This window comes from Anthonomus grandis, chromosome 1 (genome assembly GCF_022605725.1).
Source record: "Anthonomus grandis grandis chromosome 1, icAntGran1.3, whole genome shotgun sequence".
In the NCBI taxonomy this organism is placed as follows: Eukaryota; Metazoa; Arthropoda; class Insecta; order Coleoptera; family Curculionidae; genus Anthonomus; species Anthonomus grandis.
Window position 1 is genome coordinate 42,227,134 of NC_065546.1, and position 17,586 is coordinate 42,244,719.

Here is a 17,586-nt window from a genome sequence, read left to right on the forward strand (position 1 = left end):
TTCAAACCGTTAAAGCAACAATTTAATTTACATAACCATAGAATAGTTGTAAACTTTCACTAAATTAAGGAAAACATGGTTTTCCACTTATCCCCCTCAAATTTCTTTGGAAGGTTCACTACATACAGTTAATTAGTTTTGCTGAAACACTGTAAAATCATGGTAAGTCAATTATTTTGCTATAAATTTTAAAAATAACTTTGTTCTTAATTAAGTGGCAAATTCTAAGGATAATGATGATATTATTTCTGGGTTCCATTAATGGGAATACACAAGATGCATATGTTGGATATTATTATAATAGCCCAGTAAAAGTTTGGTTATTACCAGTAGCAGAACATCCAAGTAAGAAGTATAGCACATTTTATGCATATCAGTATTTTTCCTCAAATTTAGTTAAATGTTAATCTTAAATGTTATTTTTGGCCTTTTGTAGATCATCCTATGACTCTCCAATTTGGGTCTTTAAAAAAGACACCACCCTTACAACTTGAGGTCTTACGGCTATTTTATAATAAAACAATGTGTACAGCATAATTTTTTAGGATCCAAAGGGACAAAATCATGAAATTAATCCATATTTTACTGTTTTACTATCAAGATATGGCCGTTATCTTCCTTTGCATGGTGCAACGGGGCAAAAAGGTCTTTATTTTCATGCAGCTGCCAATAACTATCACAATAATAAGGCTTTTGGGAATTATAAGGTCCATGAAGAAGTGAGATAGATTAAACTGATTGATATTCAATAATATGTTTTATGTACCTTATACATATTTATTTAAGTCGTAAATATATACATAAAATTAAGCAAGCAGTGAGTACATAATTATCTATTATACTGAAAAGTTTATCCGGTAGGTGGCCATATTTCTTCATGGGCCGATTGAAACACTGTTTGGGTCTAAAATTTAAAAAAAAATCAAATTATAGTAAAAAATTACCTTAAAATACGCACTGGTATGGTCAATAGTCTTCCAATGAACTTGAGGACGCTATTTGCCGAATACACCACCGCTCCGCCCACCAGCTTCACGTACCTCATCAAGGTACTTTCGGGAGGTTTTGGGAATAGAATATTCCGTAATATTTGGTTCTCGGAAACGAACCATACCACCAAACCCATTATACAAGCGAAGCACGTCCAGGTGATTATGTTTAGTATGGTAAAAGCCTGCCCTTGGAGAGCTAAAAGATGGGAAAAGGTTGGAAGATGATTGTTATGTTATATCAACTTTTCCCTAAGTTTAATAAAAAAGGATGTTACAGGGTTTTGTTTGGTGCAGTTCACGCATTTCTTCTTAATATTTGCCATTATATGGAGTATTTTACGTAATTTCTATGTAGGGTAAACTACGATGGTTGGCACTTTAAGGAAAGTTCTATCTTTACGTTCAATTTTTAAGCCTTTTAATTATTTCTTCTTAATATTGAGGTAAATTTTTTGAATCTCCAAAGATACTATTTTCGAAAAATAAAAATTAGATTAATAGTAAAAAAGTCATATTTATTATAAATAAATAAAACTAGAAAAGAGACCAATGATTGGCACCTTTTAACCTAATTTTAGGTACTCTTTACTATACCAAGGTTTTTTTTTTAAGAAAAGTTATAGGTACATATTTTGAATTTAAAACGCAAAAATTTTTATCGTACCAAATATATTTTAAATGATGTGTAATAAAAAAACTTCGGAAAAAAAAAACAAAGTAATTGACTTGAAAAAATTAATTTGACAAAAATTTGATTATCAAAATAAAGCATTAACTTAGGTAAATAACAAAAATTAAAATTATTTTCATAAAACATATAAATATTTGCTTAAGAACATACTTATGTTCTTAAATATTAAACTTAAAAAAATACTTTGATAAGAATCAAGGAAAGTCTAGGAACTTAGAAAGGTAGGTTGCACGCCGAAAAAGTAAACATTACAGTTAAATACTGTTTGACAGCCTCTTGGTCGACTTCATACATGTTTTTAGTTTCTCTTGGAGCAAGAACTTTTCCCATGTTAGTGGGACAATAAAAAAAATTCTTCTCATCCCTATTGAAAATCCTTCTGGTTTTCTTTGCTTGAAAATCCTTCTGGTTTTCGGTGCCAAAATCGCGTGCGTATATAGAAAACATTTTTATACAGCTTATATTCCAGAAAATTTAAGTATTTAATTTATTTAAAATCTTTAAGTACAGTTTTTTTTGTTACTTTGATTTAAAAATTGCTGCAAAATCTGAATATCAAATTTTTTTTTGCAAAACCTTTGTTTGGCTTTTGACAATCCAGTTAACTTTTTTTCTTCCTCAGATAATACTGCGAAATGGTCCTTTGGAAACTTTCTTAAATACAGTGAAAGCTCTCCTTGCGGACAGCTCCTATAAGCGGACATCTCTTTTAACCGGACAAAGTTCCTGGAACCGAATTTCAGCATATCATTTTCAATGTTAAATGCATTCCGATAAGCGGACGCTCTTATAAACGGACGCGGACACTAGATTTTTCTGTATGTGATCAAAATATCTCCCATAAGCGGACGCGAAACTCTAATACCCGGAAGATTTTTAGTTCCGCTTATTGCAATACACATATCTACATACATAAAATTCGGTAATTCCCCGATTTATATTAGGTGATTCCCCATTTACGCATTTCATTGGCTAGAAAGTATGTAATCTTGTGGTTTATCTTCAGTTCAGGCAAATTCGTAGTTGATTGAGATATTTTATTATTGTACCTGTAATGGCACCAAAAAAAAAAAGATGGAAGTTGTTAACGTATTAGACAGAGAAAGTGTTTCAGTTCATCATTTGGCAAAGAGGTTTAATATTGGGAAAACGCAAGCAGCTGAAATTGCCAAAAATAAGGAAGATATCAGGAGTAAATGGCAATCAGGAACTAATATAAATCAAAAGAAGGATTTTTTAAAAAAGGAAGGCTTTGCTATAGACAAAACATGTTTTGAGTGGTTTGTGAAAGCTAGAAGTCAGAACATTCCAATCTCAGGGCCGTTAGTGAAAATGAAAGCTTAGAAAATCGCCATTACTTTGGGCTATAATAATTTCAGTGCGTCCGACGGGTGGCTGCAAAAGTGGCGCAAGAGACATAGTGTGAGTTTCAAATGCATATCTGGCAAAGCTGCTGCAGTAAATCAAGTTGATGTGTCACAATTTTTGGAGAAACTTCCGTCCATGTTGCTTGGCTACAAACCAGAAGACGTATATAACGCAGATGAAAGTGGACTTTTTTTTCGCGCATTGCCCGACAAAACTCTGTCCCTTAAAGGAGAAACATGTGTGGGTGGAAAGTTGTCTAAAGATAGACTAACCATTTTATTCTGAGCAAATATGGCCGGTGAAAAATGCGATTTGATTGTGATCGGGAAAGCGGCTCGTCCCCGTGCTTTAAAAAACGTTGCTATTAAGGATCTACCAGCGACTTGGAAATCCAACAAAAAGGCATGGATGACCCGAGAAATCATGTCTGAGTGGTTACTGGAATTCGATCGGAAAATGGGAATCCAAAAAAGGCAAGTTTTTTTTATTTTTACACAACGCATGCTCTCATCCTCGTGATCTGAAAATGAAAAATGTGAAAATTATATTTTTACCGCCAAACACAACTTCAGTTTGTCAGCCCTTGGATCAAGGTATTATACAGAACTTTAAATTTTATTATCGGCATTTGATTTTAAAACATATTTGAACAAAATTTTACGATAGTCTATTAATGTGTTAGAAGCTCTGTATTTTACAAAAACAGCATGGGATAAAGTAAATTCCTCTAGAATTAAGAACTGTTTTTGCAAAGCTGGATTCAGAAAAAGTGGATGTAGCTCAGAGTTTGCTGAGCAAAATTATTGCGATGCTGAAGACGATCTGCCCTTATAGCGACACTTGCTCAGTTACTGCGACATGCCAAACATTTAGGAGTAGCAGACCCCCAGAAAGTAGATGATTTCCTGGCCTTAGACAATAACATAACAACAGAAGAAAATGCCATTGACAACTTTTCGAATTTGGATGTAGAAAGCCCAGGCCAACTTGACTATGGTAGTCCAAAGGACTCAGAAGAAGAAGTGGAACTGGTGGACTCACTAAGAGGTTCAAAAACTATAAATTCATATGGGGAAGCTCTAAATCATATTTTTATATTGAAAAAATTTGCTAAAGATGATTTCACTGCATTTCAACATTTAAAAAATTTAGAAAGTTAATACGAAAATTGTCGCCTTCAGCAAAAGATGGTGAAATTTCGCCAGACAAACATTTTAAACATTTTTCAAAAAGCTAAAGAATAATGTTTTTTTTTAAATTCTCGTACCATGTATTGAAGCATTTATGTTTTTGTATGCGTATACGTACATATAGATATATAGCATAAATACATACTTTAAAAATGTGGCGAGTTTCTGTTTCATTTTCCTCATGATTATATACCCCGTTATTTATTTATACTCTATACTCACATACTCTCTTTTAAACGGACACCTTCCATAAGCGGACAAAAGTTACGGAACCGTGAGTGTTCGCTTATGGGAGCTTTCACTGTATATCCCTCATATTGATACTGTAGGATTGCATTTGTCAATAAAAATCATCATTTAGCATAGTAAATAACAAGCATATAAATAAAGTAAAAAAGTCATAAAAATCACAAAAAAATCTTCCTAAATTTTAATGAAAAAGTATAACTTGAACATTATCTAGATTAATAATTTAGACCACAATATAATATAAAAACAGTCAGTACTAACTGAACTAAATTTCTATACTACATTTTTATAGTTGTGGTTATTTTTTATTTACAATATGTTAAAGTGACAAATATTTAGAAAAACACAAACTTTTAAAAGATGCCAACTTTAGGCAGGTATAATTAATAACTCTAAATATCACTATAGTTGGCATACGATGCCAATATATGGAAAACACGTATTTTAACTACCCTATTATAGTCCCACTGTCTTTTTATACAATTATATGGTTAAAACTAAATTAAAAGGAAATAAAAGATATTTTAAAACCATTTACTTAGTACATTGCATAGCACTTACATAGCACATGAATCTCCATATTTAGCCAGAAAATATTAGAAAAAAAAAGATTCCTTACGAAAAATCGTAATTTCCTACTTTTTTCACTACACTGCAACACACGTATGATTTGCTTTTAATTCATTGAAAAACTACTTAATAACTTCAAAGCAGTTGTATTTACAAGGAAATTTGTATAATCTTTTTGATAAAGAAACTCAACAGTTTTCATATGAAACTCAAATCAAGAAAATCGTCATATAAATCGTATAGAGTTTTGTAAAGCCTTTGACAGAATCAAGATTTTTAAAATTCATTGGAAAACTACTCAATAAATCCAAAATAGTTATAAGGAAACTTGTAATGACCTTTTTGCTAAAAAAGCTCATATGAGTTATCTCTATTTCCAAAACTATCGTTTAGTCATTTTTTATAAAAACTTAACTTTTTCGTATAGAACTAAGCCACATACTAAAATCTACATAAATATCATGAGAAACAATATCGAAAATCGTTTTTTTCTTATTCAAAATTAGATCTTATAATAAGGTACGGTTCCAAAACTTGCCTTGTTGCCATGGAATATACTGCACCATAATAATATTACAGATGTATAACTAATCTAATACATAAACCAACTACCACTTTTATACCACCGGATTGAGTATTTAAGTGTGGAAAAAATGTTAAGCGAGAAAAATTACAAATTGTTAACAAGTTATAAACACTTCATTTTGAACTAGATTGGAAGGAAGATCCAATGCTTAAATATTTACGTTAAGGCTATACAGTACGAAAACAACTTAGATGAACCACGTGTCGAAATAACTCAAAACGAAGTAGATGAAGATGAAACAGCTACTGAAATGCCTAAAGAGAAAGTATAATTTTTTGTATTAGACGTTTTCTAAGTCAAAAAAATGTTTTTTATTATTTTGTTAATGTTACTACATATACTCTTATGTAATATAGACCTTACAAGCAAAATATGGTTTATTTTGCAATGACTTATTTACCTTTTATTTATTAAATCTAATTTTCTTGGAACTTTAAGTTTTAGCCCATGTAATACCAACAATAATTAAATAGTGCCTTTATATTTATAAGCTTTAAGTAAATAATTTACAAAATTAAGTTAAGCAGCAAACAAAACTAAAATTTTTTTAGAATATCTTAAAGTTAAGCAAAAGTGACAAAACGACTTTTGGAAATAGCTAACTCATATGAAACTGAAGTTAATAAAATCGTTACATGAGTTCTTAGAATATTTTTTCAATCCGTTGGAAAACTGTTCAATAACTCCAAATCTGTTATAATTACAAAGAAATTTATAATGACTTTTTGGTAAAGAAACTCATCGACTTTCAAGCGAAAGTTAAATCAATAAAATCGTTAAATGAATTCTTAAAATATTTAATTTTTTGTAAGATCTTTGATAGCATCAAGACTCTCCTGGTAAAGAAACTCATTAGCTTTCATATGAATCTAAAATTAATAAAATCGTTCAATTTTTTCAAATTTCATTCATCGTAAAAAATTATTGTTCAAAATATTGGGACTTTTGTAAGGCCTTTGACAGTACCAAGATTTTTCTAATGCATTGAAAAACTACCCAATTAATATAATACGGCAAATAAGGCCCAGCTAAGGAAAAAATGCTTTATTGTGTTATCAAAAATTTAAACAAAAACAGGACACTCCAAATATTAAAAATATGAAGCCTTTTTAACAAAATAATACATTAATTAAAAAGTTTATTATTTTGATTAGGCTTTTGACAAGCTTTGTAAAAAAATATGAAAGTGGGCCTTATTATCCGACTGTTCTGTAAGGCCCCATTAAATTAATGATGTCGGTTAAAAAGGCTCATCAAATAATAAAAATATAAACGTAAAAAATCCATTTCTAACCAAGAAGCAAATTCGACCACTAAAATCTAGGAGCAGTTTGGGCAGATAAAGTCGTCATCATCATCTTGTGAGAAGCCAACACACGCCTCGTGACACCAAGTCTCGCATGCTATGCACTGTCTCATGTCGATTTTATCTTGTGTCTGGCAAACAAAACAAAACCAAGAGTCCGTAATTGAAGGATTTACTTCTAAAGTCCTTCTTCCAATACCTTTTGAAGATGACGGTCTAAGGAGCCGATGCTCCTTAGAAGCAGATATTTTGGATGGCTTCGTGGTGGGTTTGGTAGCTGATGCAAAAAGATCTTTAGTCACTGCTTGTGCCCTGTAGTTAAGTGATTTCTTCCTTGCTATGTTAGTTTTTCTTTCGAAAATTTCAGGGGTTGGTAGTAATTCTTTAAAAGATTTATTAAGATGGTCATTATTAATGTTTTGAGTAGAGGTAGTGTTAGTAGTAGCTTGTGGGTTTTTGTTTATTTTGGAATTTCTATTTGCTCCAGACTTTGGAGAAAATATAACCAAAGCGGCTTTTATTAAGACGTTGGTCTGGATGCGTATCCCAATATCGAAGAAGCTCCTGATCCCAATGATACTCGAACGAGCGATAAACAGCCTCGTCCAACGGTTGGAGCTCGTGGGTGGTATTCGACGGCAAACAAAACAGTCTAAGTCCCACTTGATCTGCAGCATCAGCGATTGAAATATCTAGGTGGCTAGAAGCTCCGTCAAAGATAGGTACAGCCGGTCCGTTATTCTTATAGCGAGATAGATGTTGTAGAAATGCAATAAAAAGTTCTGTCGTCATACTACCCTTCTCCGCCATTTTCACAAGGGAACCCGGTGGCAGACCATCTTGCCATTCAGGCTTCAATCTTTTGCCCTTAAATATGATCATAGGAGGTATGGAATTCCCCAAAGCATTGCAGCATCCTGCAATGGTCACGTTCTCGGCATGTTCAGGTGCACGAGATTTTGGGGATTGAATTTTTATTTCTCTGTAAATATCAGAGAGCTTGGCAAAAAAACCATTTACTATAAATTTATTTAGCTTTTGAGCTCTCCCAGGATTCATAAGTTGAGCTTTCTGTCTAGAAAGATGTGGGTTGCGCTTCAAGAACCCGTAAAGCCAATCTTTTCCAGCAACACCTTTAGACGTGCGAAACTGGTGTTTAATGTTATTGTCGACACAGAATTTAAAAGCCGATCGTCTCACTAACAGAGGAGTTAAAGGCATGCCAATTTCACACAAACGAATGATTCTTTGCGAAAATTGATTTTCCTAATTTGCTGTTAAAATGCTAGATCTACCCATCTTTTTTATAGCGTTTCCAGATTGTATGTGGTTCCGTAGGGTTCTTCTCGGAATTTTGTAATGTTCTGCGGCTTGTCTTTGTGACATGGTTTGAGTTTGTATGGCATTTATGGCAGACTGAAGTTGTTCTGACGTCCATATTGCACTTTTTGTTCTTTCTCCTGGCATTTTAGGTATCCTTCTGGAGAGAAATTAAAGATAGAAACCTTGTCGTTTAATAAGGCCCACCATTTATACGGTGGGCCTTAATATCCGAATTGGCAATTTTTATTTAAAATCTAAATAATTAAAAACTTATTTACCGTTTTGACTAGATTTTTACATCAAAAGATGCTCTGTGAAACAGCGAATGTAAGAAACCCAAACAGTAAAACCAAAAAGTTCGTTAAGTCAAAAAAATTTACGAAAATGTGGCACACGAGAATTATGAAATGGATAATTGCGACACATCAACTCAATAACATAATTTAACACTGTTCCCGCGTGCTGCTTCCTTTGAGTTCGTTATAGTAATATGTGGTATATCTAAGGAGGGGAGTAATTTGACGTTGTCAGATTTGGGTTATAGTTTTAAATATTAAAGATATGGTCAGTAGGCCTTATTGACCGCCGGGCTTTACTTGCCGCAGGTACCTTACTCTTAAATGGTTCTATTTACAAGAAAACTTCTAAGGACCTTTTTGGTATAGAAACTCATGAGCTTTCAAATAAAACTAAAATCATTAAACCTGAATTTTCAAAATATTGAGATTTTTGTAAGGCGTTTGACAGTGTTAAAATTTTTTCATGAGTTTTCTAAATTTTTAGCTTTTTCAAAAGCCTTTGACAGTATCAAATGAAAAGGGTTGCAAACATATGATATTGCATAGTTGTAACAAGACCATAGCAGCCAAAAATATAACTGCACTAGCACCTAAAATATATAATATGACCCCAAATCAAATTAAAACATTGAAAAAGAAAACATAGAAACATACAAAAAAGATTTTAACAGGTGGATTTACAATTCAAATAACAAAATTCAAAATTTCATTAACTAGTCGTTCTTAGGATTATAAAACTGCATGTGCAATTGTATTGTAATGTCTACGGATATTTAGTTTATAAATGTTAAAAAATAGTGTGTAATTATAGTATGTAGATTTTAGTCAAGTGCTTGTGAACCCAATTAATTAAGACAAATTCCCTACATGGACTAAAGATCCCAAAACAAAAACTTAAACAAGATTTGGACAGTTATTAAAATGGATATGGACCTTCAACTCACAACAAGTGGTAAAGCCGCTTCAAATGTAAGCATGTTTATTTTCGTTAATAGTAAATTTTTTTTTATGATTATTGGTAATTTTGAGGAAAGTGAAAATATATTTTTTTTTATTTATGTTATTTATTATCTAGGTCATTTCAGTTAATTGAGAAACTACTCAATAAGTTCTTAGCAGTTGTATTTACAAGAAAATTTGTAAAGGCCTTTTTGGTAAAAAAATTCAGTGGCTTTCCAATAAAACCAAAAACGTTACATGAATTTCCACAATATTGTGACTTTTGTAAAGCCTTTGACAGTATCGAGATTTCTTCTCAATAATCCCAAAATCGCTGGATTTACAAGGAAATTTTAAATGACCCTGTACATACGCTGCTCTTGAACTTTTCACATAAAAAATTATCTACCAAGAAACCCATTTAACTCATTACTATTCACAATGATTTTTAAGAATGAATGTCCAAATATATTTTTTTTAATCGGTGTTAAGATGTATTAGATTACTCAAGGTTAGATAGATGGGCGCGCCCGAATTGGTTATTAACACACACAACAATACGGAAGAACAATTTTTTATGCTTAAGGTTTTTTGGTATAAATTAGGAGGGTCCGAGCTAAGGAAATCATAACACAACTGCAGCTTGTTGAGTAATCAGCCCACCACGCACTCATCTAAAATGTACAAGTTCGTAAGTACCTTTTTATACCTAAATATATATTTTAAGATTGCCGTTAAGATTTTCTCAATTTTTTCTTAAAATTGCAGGTCGTACTCGCCGCCACTTTGGCCTACGCTTCCGCCGGACTGATCGCCCACCACTCCCCCGTTCTGGCCCACAGCGCCATCGTAGAACCAGCAACTTACCACAAAAGTGTTCACTCCCAAACAATCGTTGACCCCGGAACTGTTAAAACCATCGTGGAAGCCGCCCCAGTTGTACACCATGCCGCCCCCGTCGTACATGCCGCCCCAGTTGTACACGCCCAACATGTCGTACCCGTAGCCGTATCAGGACCTGAAGTACACAAGACTGTCCAGGCTACCTCAATTGTTCATGGAGCTTCTCCAGTTGTACACTCTGCCCCAGTTGTACATTCTGCCCCAGTTGTACACTCCGTCCCAGTTGTACACTCTGCCCCAGTTGTTCACTCTGCCCCAGTTGTACACCATGCCGCCCCAGTAGTTGCTGTATCCGGTCCAACTGTACACAAGACTGTCCAAGCTAGCTCGATTGTGCATGGTGCCGCCCCAGTTGTACATTCCGCCCATGTGTACCACGCTGCTCCAGTACATTCCGCTCATCTTGTACATTTGCATTAAGAGTGATTTATTAATGTGTTTTTTGAATTTATTGGACAGTTAGATAATTATTAATTGTGATTAAATGATAGTGCTTATAGGAAGTTTTGTTTTTTTTAAATTCCTAAAATGCCTTTAAAGTGGCCCTGAGATTCTTTTCCTAAGCGGGGTTTTCCGGAAAGTTTTGGCCAAAAATTAAATAAAAAAAGAAGGACAATCATTTTTTTCTGATTCGTTATTCGAAAAAATGTGTAAAACACTTTTAATTTTGTAATTTAAGACAGGATCTATTGAAATGATAAAAATTTACCATACATTTCGAGTAAATGAGGTCATTTGACTTTGAGTGTTTCCAGAGTTTTTCCCACTATTTGGGAAATAAAATTAGTTTATTTTTCCTGCTTTACATACAGTTTTTGGTATTCCAAGCAATTTTTATATAAACAATGCCGAGGAGATTTATACAATTTTAAATATTGCAGCAATAATCTAAAAGATTGAGATGTAAGATTCTAAATCTTAAAACGCATATCAAGAAACATTAAGTTAACTTTTTTGAAAAATATTTTTTAAATGTTAAAATATTATTTCTTAAATATTAAAATAACAAATAAAAAAGAAACATACGTACTAAAAACAAATAATTATCTCGCTTAAAATCAAATCGTATAAAAAATCAAACGTTTAAAAACGAACATAAGAACTAATAAATATAACACATAAGAAATAAAAAAAAAATTTCAACAACGACTATTAATATTTAAATGAATAAAAGAATTTAATCTGAATTGTTACAAGAAAAAAATTATATATTTGGAGCAGGAATTAGTCAATTTCAGCATGTCGTGTCCCAAAAAGACCAATACCATCTTTTTTGTTAGTTTTCAAAAAAAAATGCATTAAATACTTTTTATTTTATAATTTAAGAGAGCATCCAGAACAAAAATAAAAAAATTGAAAATGCCTAACTAAGTTGTCTAATAAACTCTTTTTGTCTCAGACGCATAGACTCTATGAAAAATCAAATATAGCAGAATTAATCATATTCCTGCCAGTTTTGTGCAACAACCAAAAACCGACCATCACTTCTTTGTTTTTAATTTTTTGAAAAAATATATAAAATACTTTTTATTTTAGAATTTAAAAGACTATCTATAACAAAAATAACAAATCTCAAATTTCCCATCGTTTTTGAGTAAATTGTCTTACAGGCATTACCTTATTTTCTCCCAATGTATGGGAAACAAATTAAAAATGTATTTTTCTAAGTATAGTCCTAAATATTACAAACAATTTTTACTTAAGCAGTTTTTCTCTCAGACTAATCGACTTTATACAGGTACACCCGATTCATGTGGGAAATCTCTCGGATCCAGGTAGAACATGGAAAAATAATACCGAACGTTCCTATAAAAAAAATTCCTACAGGCCTTCTTTACGAAGATACAGCCTCCTAAAGGACGCTGCTGGAAATTGGTTTTTCATAAATTACTTTTAAGCTACCTGGTAGAATTTAATAAAAATTTTAGGTGATGAACACTATTAAGGATCTCTTAAAATGGCATCCTTAAAATACATTTACCTTGTTTACTTTACCAGGGGCGGACTAGGTTGTACACTTTAATGCGTATATTCTTAACACCCTGTATGTTTAAGTCTAAAAAAAATTAATTTGGATACCTTGAACCCTAGGCTAAAAAAAAGGTACTCTTGTTCATTATCGATAAAATGAACCGCTTTGGAGAAAAAAAATAATAAACGAGCCAATGTTTTAAAAGTTCAGTTATTAAAGACCAGAAAATTTCGATGTAAGTCATTTAATTTTAAAAAAATACATGTTATACCTAAAAATACAGTGGTGTCCTAAAAAATACTTTTACAAAATATTTCTTATTTAATATACGTTTATTTCTTTTTTGTTATTCTTAAGATAAAAGCTAAACATAAAAAAAACTAAAAAAATAATGTAAACCAATTGTATTGTACCTGACTTATTTATCGGAATTTTTGCATTTTTGAACGCATTATTGTTACAAACGTTGCTATACTCCAAATTTAGCAAATACAATTAACATAGCAAATAAGATTTAAACCTAATATTTGTCAACATATTCATCCTTTACTTGATAATATTTTTTTAATTTTTGTATTTTTTGGTAACTTTTAATTTAAATTACGTCAAAATATGGAGTTTACGTTTATTGAGTATGCAGATATGCATCTTATGTATGGTCTGGCGTCTTGCAATGCATTGGAAGCAAAAAGATTGTATGAAGAAAGATTTCCCAATCGCATTAATCCGGATCAGAAAACATTTCAACGTGTTGATCAACGTCTAAGGGAAACTGGTAGGTTTCTGTTTTCCACTTAATGAGGTAATACTATTAAATTTCCTTAATGCAATTTTAGGATGTTTTGAAAAAAAAAGAATAATGGTGGTCGGAGGAGAACAGCACGTACAGTGCAATTGGAAGAAAATATTTTAGACGCTGTAGCTGACACTCCTACAACGAGTACTCGAAAATTAGCCGCTCTGCTTCATTCGTCCAAAACAATTGTACATATATGGTACTTCAAGAACAACTGTTGTACCCATATCAATTACAAAAAGTGCATGAACTACTGCCCAGAGATTTTGCTCCTAGAATACACTTCGCAAACTGGCTATTAGATCAGAAGCGCAATAACCCTAACTTTATCAACACGATTCTTCTTACGGATGAAGCAGGGTTTACCAAAAATGGAATTGAGAAAACTTACATAACTCACCTGTATGGGCTGATGAAAAACCCCGTGATACTATTATTTCTCATCATCAACATCAATTCCAATCAATAAATATTTGGACAGGAATTATCGGCAATTTTTTGATTGGGCCATTTGAACTGCCACCACGTTTAAACGGAGAACTTTATTTGGAGTTTCTCCAGAACAATCTTCCAGATTTATTAGAAGATTTGCCCCTTGCAACTCGCCGAGATATGTATTTTATGCATGATAGATGTATTTTATGCATAGAGGAGGACCTGTTGCTTGGCCTCCTCGGTCTCCCGATCTAACGCCATTAGATTTTTATCTATGGGGTCACCTCAAAACCTTGGTGTATTCCACCCTAGTCGATACTCGGGAAGAACTGCTCCAAAGAATTACATGCAGAAAGAGTGCAGCAGTCCTCGATTCGTCGTGCCCGCGAATGTGTTAGAGTTCACGGAGCCCACGTCGAACCTACTTATGAAGTTTTTAATAATTAATTGTTTATTGCTCGTATTGAAGAATTTAACTTTTGTTTACATATTTGGCTTTTGGCATTTTTTTGTAAGTAGTTTTTTCTAATTTAAAAACATACACTCATCAGAGGTTTTTTTTAAAATTATTTTGTAAAAGTATTTTTTAGGACACCACTGTATTTTTAGGAACATGCATTATTTTAATTAAATGACTTACCTCGAAATTTCTCTGTTCTTTAAATAACTAGTGTACTTATCTCATTAAAAAAAAATAAAAAACATTGGCTCGTTTTTTATTTTTTTTCTCCAAAACGGTTCAGTTTATCGATAATGAACAAGAGTACCTTTTTTTTTAGCCTAGGGTTCAAGGTATCCAAATTTATTTTTTTTAAATTTTAACATAGAGGGTGTTAAAAATATACGCATTAAAGTGTACAACCTAGTCCGCCTCTGGTAAAGTAAACAGGGTAAATGGATTTTAAGGATACCATTTTAAAAGGTCCCTAATAGTGTTCATCACCTAAAATTTTTATTCAATTCTACCGGGTAGTTTAAAAGTAATTTATGAAAAAACAATTTCCAGCAGCGTCCTTTAGGAGGCTCTATTTTCGTAAAGAAGGCCTGTAGGAATTTTTTTTATAGGAACGTTCGGTATTATTTTTCGATCTTCTACCTGAATCCGAGAGATTTCCCACATGAACCGGGACACCCTGTATAAAAAAAATTAAATCTATAACTTCTTTTTGTTCGTTTTTGAAAAAAATGTGTAAAACACTGTTTGTTGTGTAATTTAAGAGAGCATCGATTGCAGAAATAGAGAATTACAAATTTCCCGATAACACGCCAATGACGTATTTTTTGTACATTTTTCGAAAATTTTTTTATTTTATAAAACATAAAATTTTTTGTATAATTTAATCATGTATGTAACAATTTAATTTTGATAATATATGAGTATGAGTATAGTTAGTAATTTAAGAAAGTATTTACTAGCAAAATAAAAAACTCCAAATTTCCCATAAATTTTGAATAAATTGCCTCTTTGGCTTAGTGGTTTTCCCTTATTTTCTACCACTGTAAATAAAGTCAAAATTTCCTTTTCTAAGTATATTTTTTATTATTACAGACAATTTTTACTTAAGCCATTTTTCTTTTAGACCTATAGACTTTCTATAAACAATTAAATATATCACATTTTATCATAATCCTGCCAGTTTAGTCTAAAAACACGCTACAAATGACCTTTCTTATTTGTTTTTTGAAAAAATATGTAAAATATCTTTTATTTTGTAATTTAAAACAAATCTGCTTCAAAAATAAAAAATCCTAAATTTCCCATACATCAATACAAAATTGCACCTTTTGGTTTAGAGGTTTTTAAGATTTTCTACTACTGTATAATAAAATAAATTTCTATAAAAAAATTAAATCTGATTTTATATAAGCAAAAAACCAACATTGGTGCAGGACAAATTATGCATAGAAAATAAATTGAAATTTTATTTTTTCAAGTACATCTCTTCCTATTCCAAACAATTTTTACTTAAACTATTTTTCTCTCAGTCCCATAGACTTTCTAATAAAAAATCAAATATAGCATAAGTAATTATATTTTTGCCAGTTTTATTAAAAAACGCCAATAACGTCTTTTTGTTTTATTTTTCATAATAAAATTTAAAACACTTTTTATTTTGTATTTAAGAGGACATTCATTGCAGAAATAAAAAAAATAAAAATTTCCCATACATTTTGAGAAAATCTCTCCTAGTACTCTAAACTGGTATTTAGCCCTTAGTATTCTAAACAATTTTTTTATATAGTCCAATAGACTTTCCATAAAAAATTCAACTATATCCAAATTATTTTCATATAGAAATCGGACAATAAATTTTCAAACTTACCATTGCCGTAGGTCTCATTCGTACCTGCAGAGCCTCTGGGCAGACACAAAGAGTCAATATCGCTTCCCTCGTCGTAATAGTAAGTCTTACTACTAGGAGAATCCTCCCTCGGTTGTGTCTCTTCCCTCTGGTAAACCGGTTGCACTTTATAAGCCGCAACCCTTTGGGAATTCTGCCAAGGTACTTTAAGTAGGGAGTATTTTTCCTTTAACCTTGGATCTTTCCACATGGGTGCTCTATAAGCAATTGTGACTGGTAAGGCTAAAAATGAGGGGTTTTATACTTACCGGGTTCTGTTGGGGCAAACTGGAGGGCTTCCAACGTTATCAAACACGATTTTATCGTACTTTTCAATGAGTTTCCTGTAAAAATTAGGAAATGAATAAAAATTGAGAGTTTTTCTAGGTGAAGTTACTCAATAGAGCCGGTTTTGGTGCATTGACGTTTCCCTGTTTTCTCACGTACAGGTTTGCCATCGTTCGTTTCTTTTTTGCTATTGCTTCTTTCATGGGCACTAAAAAAAAGAAACACATAAATAAATCAAAAATAAATAAACAAATAAATTATTACTTATTTACTGCCGGACTGCTGGGGTGCATTAGGACCCTCTTATCCCTGGGGTAATCATCACAAGAAGTTTTAGGTACAAACTCTGATTTGGACCTAAAACAGCTTATATGATCATCGTGTGAATACCTAAATAAAATATATAAATAAATAAATAATTAAATCAATATATAATTTCCACATACTTTTTCTTATTATGTTCAATAAAATTAAAAGTACATTCTCTCTGCTTCTTGACCTTATTGATGTCAGCCGTTTCTTCCGCATGCGAACGTGCGTAGTATTGAGCTAATTTTCTTACCGATCTGTCTATTATTCTGCAAGAAATTATACAGGGTATCAATTATAAATGAGTGGAAACTTTGAGACACCCTGTGTATTTATAGGTTTAATAAATTGATAATAATTACCCATCTCTATAGGTGGTTGGTCGCCACTTTTCCGTTTGTTTTTTCCATTCTTCAGCTCGATATCTATATGATATAAATTATAAAGTAAATGTCCCTCTAGAGCGTTCCTCCTATATTTTCACAATAAATAATAAATTTGTTTTTAGTTAAAGATACTTACTTATGTTTACTCCTGCTTACTTCTCCTAAATTTACGGTTTCCTTACTGTCTAAAATGGTTTTATCATATTATAAGGTAAGACTGTTTTCTTGCGGGCACTTATATACTTACAGGTAATTTTTGGTTCAAAACTTTTCATTCCTTTCCTTGTTTTAATTTTGTTCTCACTTCCGCCTTAAGGATTTTTCAAAAAAAATTATAAAAAATTATTTGGTAAAAGTTTATACAAAAAAACCATGCAAAAGACAAATAATTTTCATTGTCAACTAGACAGCGTCATATATTTACCTTAATTGTCGAACTTATACAAGGTGAATCGCAATATACTTGGGCTTTCTTAGGCGGTTTCTCAATATTTCACAATTAATTTTTTAACACGCAAAATATCGGTCTAGGGGGTGGATTTGACAGTAAATTAAACGTGCTTTTCTGGGATCTAAAGATTCGCCATTTATCCAAAAGTTGTACAGAATTAGCTCAGAAAACTGTAATTTATTTCAATATTC

General features: G+C 31.9%; 2 protein-coding genes and 1 pseudogene across 2 annotated transcripts; 2 read left to right on the forward strand and 1 right to left on the reverse strand.

Annotated features, from left to right (window-relative positions):
• Nucleotides 1-752: 752 nt before the first annotated feature.
• LOC126743391 (uncharacterized) lies at nt 753-17,359 on the reverse strand. Its single transcript, XM_050450500.1, has 10 exons — nt 17,192-17,359; nt 17,081-17,129; nt 16,921-16,983; nt 16,696-16,827; nt 16,514-16,639; nt 16,359-16,457; nt 16,231-16,305; nt 15,944-16,179; nt 959-1,188; nt 753-904 (listed from the first exon to the last, which is right to left on the reverse strand). Exons 1-10 carry the CDS (start codon nt 17,217-17,219, stop codon nt 851-853), a joined length of 1,092 nt encoding a protein of 363 aa, XP_050306457.1. The 5' UTR covers nt 17,220-17,359; the 3' UTR covers nt 753-850.
• Nucleotides 2,684-4,124, forward strand: LOC126743614 (tigger transposable element-derived protein 6-like; annotated as a pseudogene).
• LOC126743692 (A-kinase anchor protein 14-like) lies at nt 10,049-10,919 on the forward strand. The gene is made up of 2 exons (XM_050450939.1): nt 10,049-10,204; nt 10,282-10,919. The coding sequence occupies exons 1-2, from the start codon at nt 10,193-10,195 to the stop codon at nt 10,834-10,836; spliced, it is 567 nt and encodes a 188-aa protein (XP_050306896.1). The 5' UTR covers nt 10,049-10,192; the 3' UTR covers nt 10,837-10,919.
• Nucleotides 17,360-17,586: the final 227 nt, after the last annotated feature.